Source organism: Pleurodeles waltl, chromosome 3_1 (genome assembly GCF_031143425.1).
Source record: "Pleurodeles waltl isolate 20211129_DDA chromosome 3_1, aPleWal1.hap1.20221129, whole genome shotgun sequence".
Taxonomy (NCBI): Eukaryota; Metazoa; Chordata; class Amphibia; order Caudata; family Salamandridae; genus Pleurodeles; species Pleurodeles waltl.
In genome coordinates this window covers 1,943,521,362-1,943,538,141 of record NC_090440.1, presented here as the reverse complement: position 1 = coordinate 1,943,538,141, position 16,780 = coordinate 1,943,521,362, and the positions used below count along the sequence as shown (strand labels likewise).

The window sequence follows — 16,780 nt, the reverse complement described above, 5'->3', positions numbered from 1 at the left end:
TCCAGGAGTCCTTGCTGTGCCCTTCTCCAGGAGTCCTTCCTGTGCCCGTCTCCAGGAGTCCTTGCTATGCCCATTTCCATGAGTCATTGCTGTGCCCTTCTCCATGAGTCCTTGCTGTGCCTTTCTCCAGGAGTCCTTCCTGTGCCCGTCTCCAGGAGTCCTTCCTGTGCCCGTCTCCAGGAGTCCTTGCTATGCCCATTTCCATGAGTCATTGCTGTGCCCTTCTCCATGAGTCCTTGCTGTGCCTTTCTCCAGGAGTCCTTCCTGTGCCCTTCTCCAGAAGTCCTTCCTGTGCCCGTCTCCAGGAGTCCTTGCTATGCCCAATTCCAAGAGTCCTTGCTGTGCCCTTCTCCAGGAGTCCTTCCTGTGCCCGTCCCCATTAGTACTTGGCATGCCACTGCCCCAGATTCTTTTCTGTTAAAATCTCCACGAGTGCTTGCCTTAGCCTCTCTCCAAGCCTTGTTTGCGCCTCACTCCACAAGATCTTATTGTGTCCAAGTTGTTCTCCATTCAGGAGTTTAGACTTCCATTGCTTCTTTACGCGATTTCTCAATATGCCCATCAAGCCAGTCATTGTTATGCCTCACTTCATGAGCTCCTTCTTTCCCACTCTTCATAAGTTCCTGCTGTGCCCCTCTCCATGATATCCTGCTGTGCCCCTCTCCATGAGACTCTGCTGTGCCCCTCTTCAAGAGTCCTAGCCATGCCCCTGTCCACGAGTCCTAACTGTGCCCCTCTCCATGAAATCTAGCTGCGGCCCTGGTCGCGTGACCCTCCGCGCACGCTAGCCCCTGCTGTGGCCCTCCGCGCACGCTAGCCCCTGCTGTGGCCCTCCGCGCACGCTAGCCCCTGCTGTGGCCCTCCGCGCACGATTGCCCCTGCTGTGGCCCTCCGCGCACGCTAGCCCCTGCTGTGGCCCTCCGCGCACGCTAGCCGCTGCTGTGGCCCTCCGCGCACGCTAGCCGCTGCTGTGGCCCTCCGCGCACGCTAGCCGCTGCTGTGGCCCTCCGCGCACGCTAGCCGCTGCTGTGGCCCTCCGCGCACGCTAGCCGCTGCTGTGGCCCTCCGCGCACGCTAGCCCCTGCTGTCGCCCTCCACATGCGCGAGCCCCTGCTGTGGCCCTCCATCTCCCCCATGAGCTCCTGCTGAGCCTATTGCCATGAGTCATTAATACATTGTATTAAATGTGTCCTTTTTATAAATCTCGTAATAGGTTCTTGCTGCGCCCCTCTTCATAAATCCTTGCTGTCCGAGTCTCCAGGGGTCCTTGATGTGTCCCTCGGTGTGCTGTATGACCCTTCAATCCTTTTTATGCCTCTCTTAGTCCCGATTATGCCCCCCTCAGTCCTTAACATGCCTCCCATAGTCCTTAAATAGACCTCCATCAGTCCCTCATGTGCCCCTCAGTGTGCTCTTTGTTCCAATTAGTCCTTTTATTCCCCCATTCCTTGTTCTGCCCTCAGTCCTTGTTGTGCCTCTCGATGTGTCCTATGCCCCTTCGGTCCTTTTTATCCTGCCTAACTCTTTGTTCTTCCACTCAGTCCTTGTGCTCTTCAGTCCCTGCTGTGCCCCCTCAGTCTTTGATGTGTCCCCTCAGCCCTTGATGTGTCCCCTCAGTCCCTGCTGTGGCTCCTCAGCCCTTGATGTGTCCCCCCCAGTCCTTGATGTGTCCCCCCCCAGTCCCTGCTGTGGCCCCTCAGCCCTTGATGTCCCCCCCCCCCCCCAGTCCTTGATGTGTCCCCTCAGTCCCTGCTGTGCCCCCCCAGTCGTTGATGTGTCCCCCCCCCCCCAGTCCTTGATGTGTCCCCTCAGTCAGTGCTGTGCCCTCATTTCTTGTTCGGCCCTTGCTCCTGCCTTGGAATGGGCTTTTCATTCCTTAACAAGTTCAGCGAAGTCTCTTCCTGCCATCCATGCACACCCTTACCCTCATACTCCTTGCTTTGCCCCTCAGTCTTTGCTGAAGTCCCTTGGTTTTGCTATACTAGTGCTTGCTATGCCCCTCAGTCTTTGCTGTACCTCCCTCAGTACGAAGTCTCTCCTTGTTATGCCCTCCAAGGGCCTTGGCATACTTTTCCCTCTGCGGTTTCCTTTGCCAATTTGCTATACTGCCAGTGCTCGCCCGCATAGACGTGTACTGCTTTGTTTCACATTATATTGCTTTTAAAGTAATAATGAGGAGCCCGACGGAAAATGCGGACTATAATCCGTTTCTAAACTGTGTTGGTCGCGTGTGTGTGGTAGTAACAGCCCTGAATATGATATGGAATTCTCCTGCAGAGAGCTGATGGAAGAAACATTCTGTTGGCAACATTAACCAATAGAAGTGGTTTTAAAACGACGATTACCTGGACTGCAGTTTTGCATTGCCTTACTTCACTTGCTGCTTTTGTTCTTTAGGCCTAAAAGGTGCTTCAGCTTATTACTTGTTTTGTGAGCTTTTGATTGCCTGGTTTGGACTCTATTGAATGGTTACTGTTTTCACTTTAAAGAAGGGTAGTTTCAATTAGAGACCAAGGATCTGCTTTTAATGTTTATTTGTTTAGCTTTGCTCAGTTTCATTTGAATGAACCACTTGAACCATGTCGGTAATCTCTGATGCTGCCTGGAGGTGCAGGAGCTGTTACCGTGAAGTGCCCTCCACGTGCGCGTCAGTAGGTGGCAGTAGTGGACCATGATGAACATGATGGATCCTTGCAGAGCCACAACCATACTCTGCTGGCGTCCCATTCGTTGAATCGTTCAATCTGTATGACGGGCGCATGCGCAGTGACGAGCATTATTTTATTCTTCCCCCCTTCTCTAACGTACCACAGGATCACAAACATAAACTTTCTCCAGTTATTCGAAGGCTGCTAATTTGATGGAAAACTTAGACCTCGGGAGGCCCGGACAGACACCGCCCAGTGAGTTCTTTGTTTAAGTATCTTGCAGGAGTTAACTCTTTGCCACATTGTGTCAGGTTACCCAAAATACACCGTCCTCTGTATCATCTTCAGTGCCAAATAGTGACTTTTAATACTTCTGAGTTGAAGAATTGTGAAGCAAAATGCAATGCAACCAAGGGTCAGATAGTGGTAATTGTGAGTGACATTCTATGTCAAGATTCTCCTCTGGAGATTCCAGGATGTCACAGTATAGCTTCACATATTCTCATGGAAAGCGAAAAACAGTTCAGCGAGGCCGCGATTATTTTATTAGCAGGGTCCACGATTTCAACCCCTCTGAAAGCAGCCCCATAGACTGCAACCTGCACCTGCTAGGGATGGAAATGTAGACGTGTGGGTGCTCTCTGTTCCCGGGTATCCGTCTGCTGCTGAGAAGGGCCTTGCTCTCCGATTATAAGTGAAGCAGGATGTCCGGTCCGACCCTGCGTGCTATTTGCTATTTGGTCACAAACAGTTGCCTTTTCACTTGTGGCCCCAGGCCCGAATCCCAGATTCAACTCAGTATCCTGTGATTTTGGGCAAATCACTCAATCCACCTGCGTCTAAAAATGTGTAACATATCCTGGTGCTCATGTAAAGGACTCTAATGCCCACAGGCCAGGTTCACACTACACAAAACTGCAAACATAAAAATAAAAAAAACACAAGTTCGCAAAAACAGACTATGGCCCTCATTCTGACCCTGGCGGTCAAAGACCGCCAGGGCGGAGGACCGCGGGAGCACCGCCGACAGGCCGGCGGTGCTCCAATGGGGATTCCGACCGCGGCGGTAAAGCCGCGGTCGGACCGGCACCACTGGCGGGCTCCCGCCAGTGTACCGCCGCCCCATTGAATCCTCCACGGCGGCGCAGCTTGCTGCACCGCCGCGGGGATTCCGACCCCCCCTACCGCCATCCAGATCCCGGCGGTCCGACCGCCGGGATCCGGATGGCGGTAGGGGGGGGTACCGGGGCCCCTGGGGGCCCCTGCAGTGCCCATGCCACTGGCATGGGCATTGCAGGGGCCCCCGTAAGAGGGCCCCTACATGTATTTCACTGTCTGCTGCGCAGACAGTGAAATACGCGACGGGTGCAACTGCACCCGTCGCACAGCTTCCACTCCGCCGGCTCGATTCCGAGCCGGCTTCATCGTGGAAGCCTCTTTCCCGCTGGGCTGGCGGGCGGTCTGAAGGCGACCGCCCGCCAGCCCAGCGGGAAAGTCAGAATTACCGCCGCGGTCTTTCGACCGCGGAACGGTAACCTGACGGCGGGACTTTGGCGGGCACCCTCCGCCGCCCGCCAAGGTCAGAATGAGGGCCTATGTGAATACAGACTAAATTCATTCATCTCAGTGTCAGCTCCAAAAGCAGAGACAGACTCGAGCAGGTGTGTACATTTATAAGTAGAGCTAAAATCGGTTTGCTAATCTAAAATGTGAAGAAAAGAGAAGACACTCGTTTGAATGGACGTTATCACGGGGTTTCGTTTTTTCATTAAAAAAAGCTTTATTGAATAACATTTCAACAAAGGTTTCCTGGAAAAAAGACACACACACTCCCACGATTACTTCCTCAATCTACTCGTTTATTTGGTGCGGATTACGATGCTTTATAGACATTAACCAGTTAGAAATACATGCCAGCTAGAGGGTACCGAATGGGGAATCATATGGATGGAAATCTTACAGTGCATGGTAATGAACGTTTGCTTGATCCGGTATTACAGCTAGTTCTCCAAACCAAAAGGAGTTGCTCTTCTATTTACTAAATCTCATGTTTCTGTGACGAGGGCCTTCATTTGACATTAACGGACCGGGTTATTTCAAAGCAGCGACCTCTGTTGGAAGCAGTGGGCGCAGGAAGTCTGCTGAACCGACATGGTGTATTTACGGAATGTGGGACACAGCCTAGGCCTCTTGGTATAGCAGGGCTCATCTGCCCCTCTATTGATACTTTTAGGAGCATCCTCCTAGCATCGACAGGAAACTGCTGTTGTCAGTATTTTCCAGATGCACCGATCTGTGCAATCAGATTTTAGCTTTTGGTTCCTCTCCAGTCGGAACCACGCTGTTCGGCACAGTTGGCATGTTGCTCTGGCGTGTACTGTTTATATCCGTGCTGTTTTTGTGCACATTTTCGTCGCTGATGAGCCCTTCCATGCCAGCTCGCGCTGGGCACCTGTCTTTAAACCGAGGTGGCATGGAGTATGTGGATCCGATCCGCCAAGCGCCGTGAAGCCCCCGGATCAGAGTAATAAGCTGTATGGACAGACAATTCCTGTAGCATTTATATGATGCTGCCCTTACAGGCTTCCTGCTTCTTGGGGCTGTAAATATGGTATTTTAACTCACTCTTGCCTACTTTGACATGTTTCACAGTTTTTTGCTTATGTTCCCTCTTAGCCTCACCCCATTTCTATCCATCACTCTTACACATATGATTCTGAGCACTCCCTTAGTCTGGTCACATAGCGCCTGCCCTATGTCGGGCTAAGGTGAGAGGCGCTACACTGTTGGCTGACCTTGACTCTGAACAGTCTTGCACATCTCACGTATGCTTTAAGGACATTTTTAATTTTCTCAAGATAATCTGATATATTTGGAAAGAATTGAGAATGTTACTCATATGAACCCAGGCAGTACTTTAAAAGTACTCCACCTATATATTTTATCCTGTGTTTGACAATTTGTAGTTCTGTTTTAAGAGGTCAACATGAATATTTCTGAAGGAAGCTTAAAAAAACTTGCTTATTTTATGTAGTAAAATGAATGGGGTTTCCTCAGATCAGAGGTGCATGTCTAAAAAGTATAGCTTAAATTTCCCATTAGTTGACTCTCTCTCTCTCTAGTTCTCTCTCTCTCTCTCTGTATATATATATATATATATATATATATCGGATATATAGCTGGCTGAGGAAAAAAAGGGGGGGCAAAAAGTGTTTTTCCATTGTTAATTCTCATAGGGATTTTAGACATGACTTCAGCCCAATTGGCTGGGTGGAACTACACCATATTTGGCAGAAAGATAACTCAGGGGCCAGAAAGCTCCCTTTCTTTTTTGGGAGTAAATCCATTCTGTAGTTTTTGAGATGTTGAAGGAAAACCAGACTTGTATATCTAGAAGCGCGAACCCTTCGCAAATCCTTCCAGTCTCGTGCAGATATCTGATTGGCTGCCAACATTTCAACCAGGAAATGTTGGCAGCCATTTTGGGATTCTGCATCAGACGAGTTCCAAAGACAAACGCCAAAAAAAGAACAGGGGGCAAGATACGGTTACCCTAACCCCCTAGCCTTGGCGCAAGAGTTCCACTGGGACCCCACCAGGGCAAAAAGCATATTTTATTTAAAATTCACGGCGGAATTCGCAGTGGGAAATCTCTCTCTCTGTCGCTCGCTCTCTCATATATATATATATATATATATATATATATATATATATATATATATATATATTTATTTAAGACAAGCGCGGTCTTCTGCACTTGCTTTTAATTTTGCCCCCCGGTTGGGCCAGTTCCCGGGGGCATGATGAGTAATACACAAAATAAGGAAGAGGTGCACGCCCCCTCTCATTCCTCCCCCCAGTGCCCCCCAAAAAAACAGGGACCACCACCACCTACCCGTGGCTACATTTCACAAATATGCAGAGGGGCTGCGTGGACCGCTCCAGGAGCCACCCTCTCCCTGGCGATATATAATAAAAATTAATAAGGAGGGCTCTGCTGACCCTCCTGGGCCCCGGGGACCACCACTTCCCTGGGGCTATGTACTGAAAATTATTAAGGGGGGCTGCAGATCCTCCTCAGGCCCTGGGGAACACCACCTCCCTGGAGCAACATAGTAAAAATCAATAAGAGGGCCGTGTGGACCCACCCCAGGGACCACCACCTCACTGAGGTTACATATTGAAAACAAATATGGGGATCCTGCGGATCCTTGGCCGGGGACCACAACCTCTCCGGGGCCAATAACATATTTGAAATTAAGGAGGGGGTCCACGCGGCCCGATCCAGGACTATAGAGAGCCCCGGGGACCACCACCTCCCCGGGGCCAGCATGTACTAAACAAAGGAGAGGGCACCGGAACCCCCTTCTGTGAGCCATTTATGCCCAAGGGGACCGCCTCCCCCCAGAACTGGCTTCTGCTATCCCCCAAGGTGCCCACCCTCAGGTTATAACTGTTTGCTTTTGCTTCGCCAAGCAAAAACAAACATCCTGCGTCCAGCAAGCGGGAGCTGTCAAAATGCTCGCACCTGTTGGAAGCAGAGACTTACCTCTGCGGGCAGAGAAAGAGATGAAAGTATTGCTCCGGCACGCAGGCTCCTGCATTTTCAGGAACTCTCTGCGTGCGGGAGCAATGCCGACTCCCACAGGAGGCGGAAAGCCGGCTAGGACCACGGGAGCCCTGAGATTAAAGGAAATTTTAATTTGTATATATAGGGACGCACAGGTTTCGCAACCCCTTGGGCTGAGATGTGATTGACTAAGAATACTTCAGCAAGGAAGTGTTGGGACTCTACTTCAGTTGAGTCCCACAAAAAAGGCTAAAAATAAAGAAAAGGAGCCTGGGTAGACTCACCCTGACCCCTTACCACTGGTGCAGAGGGACTCCCCCCCCCCAAGGGCTAAAAAACATTTATTTTTGTAATTTTTGCCACAGAATCATGACAGTCACAAATTTGCAGCAAAAAAAAAATAATCAAAGCACGGGCTCCTGTACTTCATTATAGAGAAGCCCCAGGGTGGGTTAGGTCCCTGGGACATTAGATTTGAATGCGGGGAGGGGCACACAGCCCCCTCCTGCTGCACTGGGGACCACCACCTCCTTGGGCTTATAACTAATATGCATGTGCCCCGTCCCGTGGACCACCACCTCCCCTGGGCTGTATAGAAATATTATGTGGAGGGGGAGGGGTGCGAGGCCAGGCCCTGTGGGCATCAGTGGACGCTCACAGCCAAAGGCTGTGCCTGGCAGTGGTTGGATTAACGTATAGTAATGAAAATTACTATGTTTAAAAGAAAAACATAGACATTCACTGGAAAAAACAAAGGTTACAGGGACATTATAGTTATGAAATAGAATTTTTTTAAAACATGGAAATTCACTTTAAAAAACCAAAGGTTACAGGGACGTTATAGTTAGACTCATATTTTAAATGGACCAAACCATGGAAATTCAACAGTTATAGTTAGATTTATCTCAAGTAACTATAACTCGCGCCCTCGACATGCACTGCTAATTACCCCACAAACTATGACACTTGTGACATCTTTGACAACATAATTGATAATATCAATGTAATATTTGTAGTAACATTTTTGATGAAAAAAACTGTGCATGGCGGGAGCACGAGTTATAGTTACTTGAGATAACTATAACTGGTGACTTTCTGTGGTTTGGTACGTTTAAAATATGAGCCTAACTATAACGTCCCTGTAACCTTTGTTTTTTAGGTGAAAAAAAATAAATAAATATATATATATATATGTATATATATATATATAATAAAGAGAGAGAGAAATAGAGAAAGAGATATTTGTGTGTTTCTAAGCTTTATATATGCAGATGTGAGAGGGTAATATAGTATGTTTTACCTTTATTGAGTACAAGAAGGGGCCGTGACTCGGAAGAGGTTAATCCTTGAGTGATTCATGATGTCCCACCCATCCCTCATCAGTGCTATCAATAACAAACACTGTTTCATGTTTGTTTCAGCAGAAGTTATTTAACTGAAACTGTAATGCAAGGGGTTACATTTCTGGAGCAAGGTAAATCACACTGAAGAAATACCCTTCTTATCAGGAGAGGTGTTTCCATATGTAAAGTAATGGTTACATGCAATCTGTGAGGTAGTAAACAGTGCTTTTCTCATGTCACTTTTTCTGTACTTTGGTATCTGACCTTTACACTGCAGTAATAAATGCACGTGCAAGCATTTATTTGTACAGTTGCTGCGAGTAACATGTTATTGGCCCATTTTTATTTGTCCTGCCTTAGCATATAAAAGAAACAGAGTATTGAACAATGGAGGGGGTACAATTTGATGCCAGTGAGGCATGCCCACAGCTCACAGATGACATTTTCTTTGTTGATGTCCATGCTGGGTAGGCACTTAGAAGTGTTACTCTGTGGATGACATTTTGCTTGTGAGGGAAACTCCAGTTGCTTCTTGAAGGGGCTAAGTAGCAGTATTCGTGCACACGTTTGGCTCGGAGTTCCAGATTCTTGGTGCATGACGAGAGACTGCCAGTCTTTTGTTTTTTACATGCTTGCATTGCCTTGTTTCAAACCTGACGTGCAGTGGCTGCCTTTACTGATTTCAAGACATTTGTCTTGCTGCTTAGTACGGCGTGGAGGTAGACGTGACAGCCTCAAAGACGATGCAACAGACCTTAAATACGATTCGGGCTTGGAGGGGAGCCATATGCATTTCCTGGCATTCGGGTCTAATCCGATCAGAACCTTCTCTGTCCCTTTGTGAGTCTCTGGTGGGCTCTGGTACCTCTGCGGAGAAAGATGGTGGCTAGAAGAGGTGTAATGCCGCCAGTGACCCTTAACGCTTGTTCATCACTAGTCCATATCGACCCAGGCTGCCTGACGCTGCTGAGCTTCAGGGATTGAAGGCCTATAGATCAAATGTGGTGGGAGATGGTGTGCAGCGGGGTCCATACAGCACAGTAAGTCATCCATAAGCACACCGACTGAATGAATGGATTATAACACACAACATTACACACAGTGGCTTTGTAGGTGAGCAGCTGCGGCAGAGCGGAATGAAGAACCCCCAGTGCTGCACGCCCGAGTGCTTTAGATGTGGTTATCCTGCATAGAGATTAATCTTATGTGGCCACCACAGAGATTCATTATCCTGAAGCGACGGAGGAAGTATGAATGTGGACCTATGTAGCTTTTTGTTCTTATGCCAAAAATAACACACATCATCTCAGGGTACTAGCTAGTGACTGATTAGTCAATCAAATATACCTTTAAGTGAAATAAATGAAGCATGAAGCCAGCAGTTCTAACAGTCTGGAGGTATCATACGTGTTAATCCAAATCTACCCCTGTGTTGCTGCTGCATTCTCGATCTCTTTCATGCTAGTTCTTCTTTTCTCAATAGTTTTTGTTTTCCTGCACCTCTCCCTCTCTTTCCTGACCTTGTTTTTCCTTTAGTGTCTCTCTGCGCTCCCTTCTATTTTTAGGTAGATGCCCGCTCTAGACCGAAAGGCCACTTTAGGATAAAGTATTTTTTCATAATACATGTGCCCTAACCTAGTGCAAGCCAAGGACCTTGAACATGAGCTATGCATAGATGGTGCTGGTGAAGCAGGTCTGCTTCTGCACCTTTGGGGTTAGAGCGCACAGGCCTTAGTAACTCCTGTGTGTAACTCGAGTGAGTGTGATGTTGAGGTCGCATCAGGGCCGCATTAAGGGTTAGAGCTGGGATGGGACCCTGTCTCACGGGTGAGACGCTCTGAATCGGATGTCGACAAATCAGAGTTCTACTGGAGAATCTGTCTCGTCCACAGTCTCTCTCAAGACCAGGAAGGAAACAACCATATGAAGGTCACCTTGGCAGGTTCTTGGAGGCTGCTGAGTGCTATCCACACAAAGTTCCCAACCTGGATGTGACTCACGGCTGCAGCAGACACAATATATAGTCTGCCTGGTGCTATTCCCCCGAGTTCCACCCTAGAGACTGAAATGCTGCAGCACCCCTAGGCATCACTAGTTGCTGCCTTGGCCCCACTCTGGGATCTTGGGAAGTGTTGTTTGGAATTGCCTGGATTACACCACCAAGACGTCAGGAACCTTCCTAGAGAGTCGTGGACTAGATTCATGCATAGTCTTTAATATGTCGTGAAATCGTCAACAGGCTAAACGGCAAGTGTGGGATCTGGTAGTTTCGGAATTGTTTCCACTGATTTCCCAGACTTCTGTGTCCCATTGCTGACTGCAGTTACTTACATTGACACACGTCTGCCAGCCCTCCTTTTTCTGCCTCTTTCTGGGCTGCTTTTTCTTTCCTCCATAGTTAAATTGTATGTGGTATTGTATCGCGCAGACCGGGCCAGAAAGGCGTTGCCATCTTTGACAGTGGTGATCCTGGCTCCTCTGCCTATGTGCAGTCATTGCTCCAGCGTGAAGACCATGGTTCCACTCTTCATTCAAGGCCTGTCCCATTCTTGCTTTGGCAAGCCTTAGAATAGAACTATGTCTCCATGCTCGCAAGTGGCGTGTGCTGTGGTAGTATTCCTGCCTGTCGCTCAGGAAGTACTGCTACCCTTTGTTCTTGTGCTGGGGGCCTAGCTCTGTGTCGGTGTTAGGGGAACAATACCCCTGTGTACCTGTGAGTACAGGGTACTCCAGGTGTCTACTTTCATTGAGTACCACTGTACGCTATGCACTCTTCTTTACAAGTCTATCCGACTGAGTGAGTCTAGGGTGCTTGGCTCTGACATTGCTTTGCCCTGTGGTCTGCTGCTTGTCTTTCTCATGGTGAAGTGTTTCCTTTCTGCTTTCTGACTGTCTGACTTGCTTTTCTCTTTTTCTCTCTCGCATCGCTGCCATAGCTGGATCCAGTGGCCTCAACCTCCTCCCCGGCCCAGAGTCAGGTACTGTACCCCTGCTCACCAGCGTCCTCGGGGGACCCGCTACCGCCTTCTGTCTGGGCTGGTGTGTGTGCGCGCGTGTCATGCTGGAGTGTAAGGCTCTCTTCACCTCTCTCCCCCTCTGTATAGTACCGCCCTCCCTCAATCCCATCACCCCCTTTACGTTATTCCTCAAACTTCCCATTTCCACCTGTTATTTGATCATTTTTGCAAAACAGAGCATTAAGTTCATGGTATAGATGTTAAATAAATGCAATGTAGACAACTGTGTCCTCAGATCTGCAAGAATAGAGTGCGGACCCAGAAATGTCCCACCCTATGTTAGCTGATGCATGGACACACTGATCTTGAATATTAAATTTCTAGACCAAGAAAAATGTTCTACTTGAAGTAACTTATTTTTGGTTTGGTGACAAAAAGTATTAACAGCTTCCATTTCTTTCTCAGCACATTATAGTTTCCATGTTTTTCCTAACATTTCAACTTTGTTTTTCATCCATTAGATCGCAGAGTGACCCTTTTGCTTTGATTTGAGTCAGTTTTGAGTCCATATTAAGTCTCAGGGTTGTTTCGCATGCAGAGGTAAAGATAGGGATATATACATAGGGAGGATTCAATGGTCCAGCATGTCAGTCTCCCTATGACTAACTGTAACTCACTAGAGGCGTGCAGTTCCATGGAGATACTCTGTACTGCCAACTGTGACAGGAGTCTGTGTGGTCCCCTAATGCATTAGTGTTGCAGGAACAAAAGCCCTCACTCACCCAAGGGTGACATGCTTCGTCATTGGCCCATGCTCCTTGTCAGACTGGCACTGCAATGCCTGACCAGCCCTACTAGATGGCTCTTTGCCGGAGGTCTTCAATAGAATAATTGCTGGTAATGAGTGGATGAGAGAGGGGCTAGAAAAATGATTAAAATTGACTATGGGTACCAAAGACAACTATCTTTAATGAGAACTGGTACATATGTCAAGGTTAAAAACAGATACTAGTGAAATTCAGAATCTAATAGTCTGATTTCTTGACAAAACTAGACAATGTAACTACTCCTCAATTTGGGGGTTGTAGCTAGAAAAATGTGTGTGTGGAGAATCCTTACACTTCAGATATGCAGTTCTTGATTTACATGTTTCTCGCCTAAAATTAGTCTCATGGATCTAGTGGCGATTCATCAGGACCTATTTCAAAGCCTAACCCTCACTAGGAGAGTGAAAGTACTCTATAGTAATGTGATGTGTAAGAAATCACTCAAATCTCACACTAACGTTGTGTCCTAAGTCAGGAGATCCTCCTAGATCAGGTATTGCTGCCCCTTGGAGATCACTTAGATGCTGGCTGCTTCTCTGTTGGGATAATTTGGTCCTAGGGTGCAGTAGTTCTTTAGACCTACCCCGTGTCTAAGTTCCCTGTAGCAAGAGCCCAGACAGTTGGCCTTCACTGAGCTGGGAATGTTTATCAACAGAGATGAGGGAAGACCCGCCAAGGCAAAACATCTGCCTGGGGCATTGAACAACATTGGTGTCAAAACTCACTTTAAAGAGCAACCTAAAGTCTCCATTATTATTGTCATCGCCGTTGACCGGGATACAACAAAATGGAGGATTCCTTTTGTGAATTGACACTTTACTTGACACCAGCATTGCAGGTGATGGTCACATGTACACACAAAGAGGATTACAGCAAATGGGACCTATCCACAGCATCCCAGCCTTGATATCATTAACATTCGTCTCACAGCACCAGTTCATATACTAGCAAAGAGGACACGAGCCTCAAAGAGGTGGAGGTGCAACCCCTCGACGCATACGCCGGCAGGAGCATTTGTTTCCGACGAGTCTGCCAATGCTCACAGCAATAATACTATACTCTGATCTGTCATTGTTGCTATCCTATTTAGTAAAAGTGTGCAAAATCTGTTTGTCTCTTAAGCACAGAGAGATGTATTTTACAAACAGAAATGTAGAAACAGTGAAAGCAAGACATGAATAAAACGTTTACCGATATTTCACCATATATGAACTGTATTTAAGATTGTTGACATATTAGTTGGGCTTCACCTGTGGCAAATTCTGTGATGCTGGACTGATCAATTTAAATTTGTATTGCCTTTGCGCACCCTTCTGTAAAAATTATGATCGCTTAGTAACCCATTAGTACTACTTGCTCTATAAAAATAGTGAGCTATTCAGTTTATATCTGAAACTGGCATCCTTGATGAGTAAGGTAAGGAGAGATCCCAGAATTGTGTGTGTTCTGTTCAGGTTTTTGGATTTTTATCGGGATCGTGCATATTTCCACGCTCTGCTAATGTGGGTCTGTTGTGAAGTTAGTGGATCCTTTAAAGGCCTCCACTGCCTTCTAGAGAGATTCTCTGCAGAGACACAGAGAGCCGTCGGCCAGGCAAAGTTTCATACAAATAGAACCACTGGAAATAATTAGGCCATAGGTCTCCTGCTATCAGGCGTGGACATTGGGGATATATTTTACATGCATAACTGACACGTACTGTACAAAGAGGAAGCACGTTTTCACACAGGAAATCAAAAGAGAACTAGGTATTCATAGATGAAAATAAGAAAGTGGAAAGAGAGGTGTGAACTGTGGGAAATAGCTAAATGAAAACAGTCATTTTTTTCTTACAGTTCTAGATCCACATATCACCGAGCCAAGGGGGTGAAGTGGGCTGCAGACATTGCATCATGAGAATGGAATTCTCTTCATTTTATGTATGTTGTTCAGTGCTCTAGATGGGCCAAGATCACCATCTTGAGATGATGCCCATTCATACTAGGCAACACACCAGAGTGTTTGCTGTGTGCCTCCATACATCACAGGGAGCCCTTCTCAGGAAGCTGCTATGTACAAGCACCGATGTGGTCACTTCGCATGTGAAAGCAATATTTACGAGCCATTTTCCTTGGTGGGAATATGGCAGGGGCATTTCCCACTTACTCCCATTCATGTACACTAAGCCTTCAGATTCCTCTCGTCATCACCTTGTGATTCTCACCCAGCCATTCAAGACTGCCTAAGCCCCCCCATGAGCTGCATGTGGTCCTTCAAGACCTTCTGTGCCATCCCATGCCCTGCCTGTGGCCCTGGCATGTCCTGCAGCTCCTTGTGTTTTGACTGTGGCCCCCTTCTTGTGAACTACCTTTATCCTGTTCGCAGCGCCTCGTGATCTTACTGTGCCCCCTAATGTCCAGTTTGTACACCCAGCCCCTGCAGTCCCTTCTGTAGAATCCTTTCTGTGACTGCTTATGCCTAGTCTGTGAACCATCGTACCAGGTGTGTAACCACTTTAAGACCGTCTGTCACACTTCTTGTTCCATTTGTAGCTTCCCAGTGTGCTTTCTGTAACCCCATCATGGACCATTTCTAATCTTCCTGTGCCCTATCCACTACCCCGCGTAACCCCCAACATGCAGACTATTACTCCTCCAATCTCTTTGGTAGCCTCTCCTAGTTCATCTATATCCCCTCATATCCGTCACTGATTTTTAATCTCATATTCCCTTGGTCCGGTATGTGGCTCCTTGGGTCTGAACCATAGCCTTTGGCGTCAGGACTGTAGCTACTCTTATCTTGTGAGTAGCCTCTTGGGTCTGTATCCCCTTCATTCTAGTCTTTAGCCCTCTCTTATCTGGCCTGTAGTCCCTTCATTCTGATCTGTAGGCCTCTTGTGTCTGCTCTGTAGTCCCTTCAGCCTAGTCTGTAGCCATCTCGTGTCTGGGCTGTAGTCCCTTCACTGTGGTTTGCAGCTATCTCGAGTCTGGCCTGTAGCACGAAGGTGTCCTGTCTTAAGGCAGCTTCTATCCTTTCTGTGACCATTTATTTCATGCCTGTAGCACCTGTTAGCTTAACCATACCTTTTTGCATACAACATTTGTCCCTTCTGCCCTCTCTGTAGCCACGTTGCGTTCCCTTGAGGGCAGTCTCCTTCACCTGTCACCCCTCTGAAAACAGCTGTACCAAGCCACACAGGTGGGGTAGCCCAGACTGTACCCTAATCTGCTCGGGGTGACACTATTACATGCTGGCAGCCCTTGGAGATGATGCTCACTCCATCCCTGGCTTCTCAGACACTGTATCCTTCAGGAGAGATGCTTGCTCCAGTCCCAGCTTGTGGCTGGGTGTGGTTCATTTATTGATTTGTTTGATGTTCAGTATGAGCTGGGCCAGTTCAGGCATAAGACCCTGAAATGTAGTGGTATTTTTAACTATGGTCATTAGTGATCCCATATGTGCACACATCGTAATCTAGAGTTGATGTGTGTGGGCGTAGTCTGAGATTCCAGACTCCTTACTCAAGACTTTAGAGTTGCAAATTTAGGATTTGTATCTATACACAAGTTAGGAGTTCATGAGTAGCATGCCTGCCACAATATCAAGATGGCGGCTGCCACCATAAATATAATGGTAAACACAATTTGAAAAATGTATGAGAAACAAACTGTAGTATGAAATAAAGGTATACTAGATTGTACTTCTACAGGCTTGTAAACTGTACCGCTGAGGGGAAAAAGCTACTAGAGTGGTAGCCGTTAGGAGGACGGTATCCTCAAGCCGGACCATTCCCAGTGCCCAACAGTGGAGGGGACCATGAGGCTCAGGAAGGATATGAAAGCCTGGGCTCCCTCACATAGTGCTTGAGGCAGCCTGTTCCTCATTGCTCGGGGCAGATGGATGAATCGGAGGGTGGATGTGTAAGGTGTAGATGCCTTGAATATGGATTATTGTATTCCACACTGTGGATGAAGTGACTGCTTCACTCTAATGTGCCTTGTGGACCTGCAGTGATGAAAGAAGTTGTTTAACCCAAACTTTGCTTCCGTCTTTTCTTCTTCGCTGCCATCACTCAGGGCCAACTGGAGGACTCGTTGGTCGCCGCCGTCAACACAACTACATCTCCACCTCAGGTTGGCTGCAGTGGTCCTCACTGTGTTGATGTGTGTGGTGCCCTTGCAGGGGCCGGCTTGCTGTGCCCCTTCATCCTTTGTGGTGTCGTGCATGACTCACTCTGTGTCTTCCTGTGTGATGTGACCTCAATGGTGTGGAGTGTTGTGTTTGGAGGGCATTGTCTGCAACACCTTTATCAGGGCAGTAGCATTTTAAAAGAGGCCTTCCTGGCGACGTGTTTAGAATGTCAGACTCCTAAGCACTAGAAAACATGATTAAATCGATGTATTCACAAACATAAGTTACTGATGCGGTGGCCCTCAAATTGCATACTGGGTATGTT

At 47.6% G+C, this 16,780-nt stretch overlaps 1 protein-coding gene across 11 annotated transcripts in view; it reads left to right on the top strand.

Moving 5' to 3' along the window:
* MYO18A (myosin XVIIIA) overlaps positions 1-16,780 on the top strand; it is an 805,500-nt gene that overhangs the window by 283,922 nt on the left and 504,798 nt on the right. For 4 of the 11 annotated variants that reach the window (XM_069226220.1, XM_069226219.1, XM_069226226.1 and 1 more), the window contains 2 exons: positions 11,498-11,539; positions 16,401-16,457. The exons of 3 other annotated variants lie outside the window; for them this stretch is intronic. In XM_069226220.1, the coding sequence (XP_069082321.1) occupies positions 11,498-11,539; positions 16,401-16,457 (99 nt within the window). The remainder of the gene's footprint in view (positions 1-11,497; positions 11,540-16,400; positions 16,458-16,780) is intronic. 4 more of the 11 variants (XM_069226229.1, XM_069226222.1, XM_069226227.1 and 1 more) reach the window with 1 other exon arrangement.